The sequence below is a fragment of the Orycteropus afer genome, unplaced genomic scaffold (assembly GCF_000298275.1).
Source record: "Orycteropus afer afer isolate SDZICR_OR568_19922 unplaced genomic scaffold, OryAfe1.0 scaffold00294, whole genome shotgun sequence".
In the NCBI taxonomy this organism is placed as follows: domain Eukaryota; kingdom Metazoa; phylum Chordata; class Mammalia; order Tubulidentata; family Orycteropodidae; genus Orycteropus; species Orycteropus afer.
The window spans coordinates 3388260-3394806 of record NW_006921881.1 but is presented as its reverse complement, the minus strand read 5'-3'; the positions used below and the strand labels follow the sequence as shown (position 1 = coordinate 3394806).

Sequence of the window (6547 nt, the reverse complement as noted above, 5' to 3'; positions counted from 1 at the left end):
TGTGTGTGTGTTTATGGAATATATATCTACGGAGAAAATTTTCTCCCAGTCTCTGGCTTGGCTGTTTATTTTCTTAACTTTTTTTTAATGAGTAGAAACTTTTAATCTTGTTATTTATCCTTCTTTTTTTTTTCTTTTTTCTTTTATGGTTAAATATTTTTTGTGTCCTATCTAAGAAATCTTTGTGTACTTCAGGGTCATAGTTGATCATATGTATTTTTTAATCATAGTAGTTTTAGTTGTCCTGAAGTTGTTTAGAAGATCTAGTCCTCCCCAGTGGCATAAATTAAAAGTCCTTCCTTGATTCTTGATTCTTTAATTGATTCTCTCATCTTACACTGCTAGGAATTTTTCCTTTGGCCTAATATATAATGAATCTTTTTCTTTTCCATAGGTTCCAGGAGAAGGAAGACTCTTGATCTTTTTTTCTGGGCTACTCACCAATTTCTCCCTCCTTCTCCTCTTCCTTGGAGGATAAAGGGTATTGAGTCCCTAGATACCCATTCCATGAACTTTGGAGAATCAGATCTTCATGTAGGAATTACCATTGTCCCCAGAGCACTGATATACCTAGTTAAGTTTCCTTATTAAAGTTACATTTCTCCAGAAGATGCCGACATATGTATGCTATTTATAGTCTGCCTTACTTCAAGTGGAATTTAAATAAGCTTCCAGAGATATATTTGTGCTTTCAGCAAATACATCATCTACAGAAAGATATAAATAATATATGACAAAAAGGAAAAGAGGGATAAAAAATGGAACCAGAAATGATGGTAATATAAAAAATCAGCTATAAATATTCCCTCACTGTTTAAATGTATATGGTTACTGAGTTTAGGAAAACAAGAAGTGAAAGTTTGGGTAATGAGAGATTCAACCGAAAACTAAGTAAATCTACTTGGTTTATAAGTTTGGTTAACAAATTCAATACCAAGAAATACCACTGTATACTTACTAATACAGGTGAACAAGAAATTACTTAAATGGAAGTTTTTGTCTTTTATGGCACTGGACATAAATATGTATGTTCATTGCAATAGGTTGACATACAGAAAAGTATTAAAAAATAAAAAGCACAGAGACTCCTCCACAGAGATAACAAAATCTTATATTTGTATGCATGTATGTCTACATGTATGTGTATGTACAGAGATTTTGTTTCTTTAATGGTTCATACTCTACGTACTGAATTATTCTGGTTTTTTTTTTTTTTTTTTTCCATTTTGAGCCAAAAACTTTGAAGGGGGAGTAAGTCCATACACCAGGCACAATAAAACGTTCAAATTTTAGTCTGGAAATCAGCATTCCTGTTTCTTAAATGGTGATCAAGAAGTTAGAGTAATCATGGTTTTCTTATAATGGTGTGACCCTTTCTACACTGAGAACTAACATACATCATCCTATTTTATCCCTACAGCAGGGCACTCTTCCTAACTATATACTAGAACTGCTCCAGTGACTTTCCTGCTCACTGTCAAAATCTGAAACAAATCTGGCATTTTTCTGTCTTACTGTAAGCCTTTCCCTGGCTTATAACACTAAAACTGGATGAAGTCCAAGTTTCTTAGCAAAACATACAGGGCCTCCCATACACCACTGTCTACCTGTCAGGTCTCATCTGGCACTCCTCTTATGTTATAGCCATAGAAAATTATTTGCATTTCTTTCAAAGCACACACCTCTGACTTCTTAAGCTGTCTGTCTAAAAAGGCTTTCCCCGCCTTCCTGGTTCCCTTCCTTTTTGCCAGTTTTTTTTGCCCCCCTCCAAGAATGTGTGTATGTTCTTATTGCAGTACAAATTGCCCTGTGTTGTAATTTCTGGCCATTTATCCTCCTCTTTTGTTATTTGATGCTGACTGAGAGCAACCTCAGTACTACACCATCCTCACAATTGTTGCCATGTTTGAGCCCATTGTTGCAGCCACCGTGTCAATCCATCTCGTTGAAGGTCTTCCTCTTTCTAGCTGACTCACTACTTTACCAAGCATGATGTCCTCAAGAAACTGGTCCCTCATATTATATCCAAAGTACATGAGATGAAGTCTTGCCTTCCTTGCAAGCATTCTGGTTATGCTTCTTCCAAGACACATTTGTTTGTTCGTCTGGCAGTCTGTGGTATGTTTAGTATTTTTCACGAACATCACAATTTCAAAGGCATCAGTTCTTCACTCTATGTTATTCATTGTCTAGCTTTTGCATTTATTTGAGGCAACTGAAAATATCATGGCTTGGGTCAGGTGCACCTTAGTCCTCAAAGTGACATCTTTGCTTTTTAACACTTTAAGGAGATCTTATGCTGCAGATTTCCTCAGTGCAGTACATTGTTTGATTTTTTTTTTTCCCCTCAGTAAATGTAAGCCTGATTTTATTTCCAATCTAGCAAGCAAAAATTGAAATTAAAATATAAAAATGCAAATCAAACAAGAATACAAATACCTGATCTTGATTTTATTGGGCTTGCAGGAAAATACTTGATTTAAAGTGTTCATTACCTCTTCCAGTGTAAATACTGCTGACATTTTAAATAATTTATTATTAGGTTATTTATTTTTGTGCTTTGGGTACAAATTTACAAAGCAAACTTGTTTTACATTCAACAGTTGATGTACGTCTGATTTCATGGTCTCGATTACCATCCCCAACCATAAAAAACTCCCCTCTGCTCCCTGTGACCACCCCCTCCCTGTGCCCTTCTTATATATGCATTCTTGTCTGTGCAGCTTTCCATGTTAATGCTACCCCTCTGGTGTCTCATGGGAGCTCTGGTAGCATAGTGCCTAAGGCACTTGACTGCTAACCAGAAGGCTGGTGGTTCAAACCCACCAGCCACTCCTCGGAAGGAAGATGGGGCAATCTACTTCCGTAGTGATACTGCCTCAGAAACCCAAGGAGGGGTCGCTATGAGTCGGGTCCTACTCAACGGCACATAACAACAAGAACAACTGGTGTCCCATGGCTGATTGATTCAAGGAGTGCATCGACCTGGGGTAGGTGTACTGCACGTAGGTCTTTCTGTTGTTGGGCTGAGACCCAATCCATGTAAGTGAATCCATTTGTAGGCTTGAAGGGTAACCCAGGGTCATAGTCTTGGGGGTTCCATCAGTCTCTTTCCAACTAGTAATTCTGGTCATTTTTGTGTTTTAGAATTGTGTTCTGTATTTTTCCTCCCTTTCTATCCAGGATCTCCAGTTTTGGTACATTGTTTTCTTGACTGCTGCTCCCATGGGCACTGATTGTGGATCCAAGTAAAATGAAATCCTTGATAACTGTTTGTCATGATGTTGCTTCTTAGTCCAGTTGTGAGGATTTTTGTTTTCTTTAGGTTGAGGTGCAATCCATTACTATATTGAAGGGCGTATGTAGTCTTTCATCTTCATTGGTAAGTGCTTCAAGTCCTCTTCACTTTCAGCAACGAAGGTTGTGTCATCTACATAGTATAGGTTAATGAGTCTCTCCAATCCTGATACTATGTTTTAATATAGTCTAGTTCTCAGATTATTTGCTCAACATACAGATTAAACAAGTATGGTAAAAGGATACAACTCTCATGCACATCTTTCTTGATTGTAAACCACATAGTATTCTCTTTTTCTGTTTGATTGACTGTCTCTTGGTCTATATACAGGTTCTCTATGAGAACAATTAAGTGTTCTGGAATTCCCATTCTTCAAAATGTTATCCATACTTGTTAGGATTCACACAGTCGAATGCCTTTGCATAGTCAATGAAACATAGGTAAACATCTTTTTTGTATTCTCTGCTTTCAGCCAAGATACCTCATTTCAGATCCTCTTCTGAATCTGGCTTGAATTTCTGACAGTTTCCTGTCTACTGCTGCAAGCATTTTTAAATTATATTCAGCAAAATTTTACTTGTGTGTGATATTAAAGATAATTTTCTTAATTTCTGCATTCTGTTGGATCACTTTTTTTTTTTTTTTTGAATGGATGTATGTATGGATCACTTCCAGTTGATTGACCAGGTAGCTGTCTTCCAAATTTCTTGGCATAGAGGAGTGAGTGCTTCCAGCATTGCAACCATTTGCTGGAATATCTCAATTCCATCAATTCTGGAACCTTGTTTCTCGCCAGTGCTTTCAAGTGTAGCTTGGACTTCTTCCTTCAGTACCATCAGTTATTGATCATATGCTACCTCTTGAAATGGTTGAGTGTCAACCAATTCTTTTTGGTACAGTGACTGTGTATTCTTTCCATCTTATTTTGATTTGTTTTGTATTGTGCAATATTTTGCCCATATAATCTTTGAAAAGTATCACTTGACGCTTGAATTTTTTTCTTCAGTTCTTTCAGCCTGAGAAATGTCAAGTGTGTTCTTTTGGTTTTCTAACTCCAAGTTGTATATTTCATAATACTTTACTTTGTCTTCTCAAGCCATTCTGAAATCTTGTATTCAGCTCTTTTACTTCATTTTTCCATTCGCTTTAGCTACTGTGTATGGTCAAGAGCAAGTTTCAAAGTCTTTTTTCACATCTGTTTTGATCTTTCTTTCCTTCCTTTTTAATGACCTTTTACTTTCTTCACCTATGATGTCCTCTCACAACTTGTCTGGTCATTAGTGTTCAAGAGCTAGCCTGAAGTACAAATAGTCAAATCTATTCTTGAGATGATTTCTAAATTCAGGTGGGATAAACTCGAGGTCATATTTTGGCTCTCGGGCTTCTTTTAATTTTCTTCAGCTTCATCTTGAACTTGTCATATGAGTAATTGATGATGTTTCACAGTCAGCCTCTGGTTTTGTTCTGACTGACATTGTCAAGCTTCTACATCTTCTGTTTCCACGGATGTAGTCAATTTGATTCCTGTGTGTTCCATCTGGCAACATCCACGTGCAAAGTTGCTATTTATTTTCTTGGGAAAAGGTATTGCAATGAATAAGTCATTTTTCTTACAAAATTCTGTCTATCTCCAGGGCAGTATTTTCCAACTACTGATCCTTCTTCTTTGTTTCCAACTTTCACATTCCAATCACCAGTAATTATCAGTGCTTCTTGATTTTATGTTTTATCACTTTTAGACTTAAGAAGTTGGTAGAAATCTTCAATTGATTCATCTTTGGCATTAGTAATTGAACGTTAGTAGTATTAAGTATTAGTAATTTGAATGTTAGTAGTATTAACTGGTCTTCCTATGACTGATAGTGTTGTACTTTAGGCTAGATCTTGAAATGTTCTTTTTGATGATGAATGAGATGCTATTTGTCTTCAGTTTGTCATTCCCAGCATAATAAGCCACGTCTGATTTTCAGCTCATTATATCAGTCTTTATATGTTCTTCATATTTAATAACTTCCAGTTTTCCTAGATTCATACTTTGTACATTCCATGTTACAGTTATTAATGGATCTTTGCAGCAGTTTTTCTCATTTTGAATGATGCCACATCAGCAAGTGAAGGTCCTGAAAACTTTACTCCATCCACATCATTAAAGTTGACTCTGCTGTGAGGAGGCAACTCTTCATCAGTCATATTTTGAGTGCCTGCCCACCAGAGATGCTCATCTTGGGGCACTATACCAGGTAATGTTCTGCTACTGTTCATAAGGTTGTCACCAGTCAACCCTTTTAGAAGTAGATTGCCAAGTCCTTCTTCCTGGTCTGTCTTAGTCTAGAAGTTCCACTGATACCTGTCCACCTTGGGTGACCTGCTGGTATTTGAAATACCAGTGGCATAGCTTTCAGCATCACAGCAACATGCAAGTCACTGTAAAGTTCTGGGTCTGTTGCCTGGAGTTACTTTAGCCAATAAAGACACATCAAGGTGAAGAGTAAGAAACACAGCTTTTATTAAGTTTTGTGCACAAGTTGAAACAAAGAGAGGGGTCCCTCATTCTGTCTGCTTTTAAGTTCTCTCTAAGCTTTTACAGGTTGAGAATTACATCATGTTATGCATACAATATCATATGATTACAGGTAATGCATGTGCAGTGAGGGATGCAAAGCATGTCTCATTATAGTATTAAATATTGAATCTCCACTCGGGTGTGTGATTTACTATGCTAATATCCCCTTTTACCTATATTTAGGCTGTTGCAGGGTCAGCACCTGGTGATCAGTGGCGGATGGCCTTTGCTCCAGCGTTTGCAAACCGCCTCTCCATCTGTGTTTTTTTTTTTTTTTTTTTTAAAGTAAAAGTTTCTACTCCATTTACTTCATTGGGAAGAACTTTGAGAAACTCTCTGAAGAACACTGTGCATGTCCTAATGAGTACCGTGATTCGTTTAGGTAAATCTCCACAGTATGACAAAGTGACAGATGGAGGTAGGGCTGGGGGTGTGGGAGTAGTTTCTCCATTTAGTCTTACTCATCTCCACCCCAGTGATTAGCTCAAGCGAGTATGTTGTTGTTGTTGTTGTTAAGTGCCGTCGAGTCGTTTCCGACTCATAGCGACCCCATGCACAGCAGAACGAAATACTGCCCGATCCCGCGCCAGCCCCACAATCCATGCTATACTTGAGCCCATCATCGCAGCCACTGTATCAATCCATCTCCCTGAAGGCCTCCCCCTCTTTCGTCGACCCTCCACCCT

The 6547-nt window shown here is 37.7% G+C and overlaps 1 protein-coding gene across 1 annotated transcript in view; it reads left to right on the top strand.

Moving 5' to 3' along the window:
* The window catches only part of POLR1H (RNA polymerase I subunit H), a 4121-nt gene extending 3702 nt beyond the window's left edge, over window positions 1–419 (top strand). Inside the window, exon 4 of the mRNA XM_007951429.2 lies at window positions 395–419. Within this exon, the coding sequence (XP_007949620.1) occupies window positions 395–419 (25 nt within the window). The remainder of the gene's footprint in view (window positions 1–394) is intronic.
* The last annotated feature ends 6128 nt before the right edge of the window (window positions 420–6547 follow it).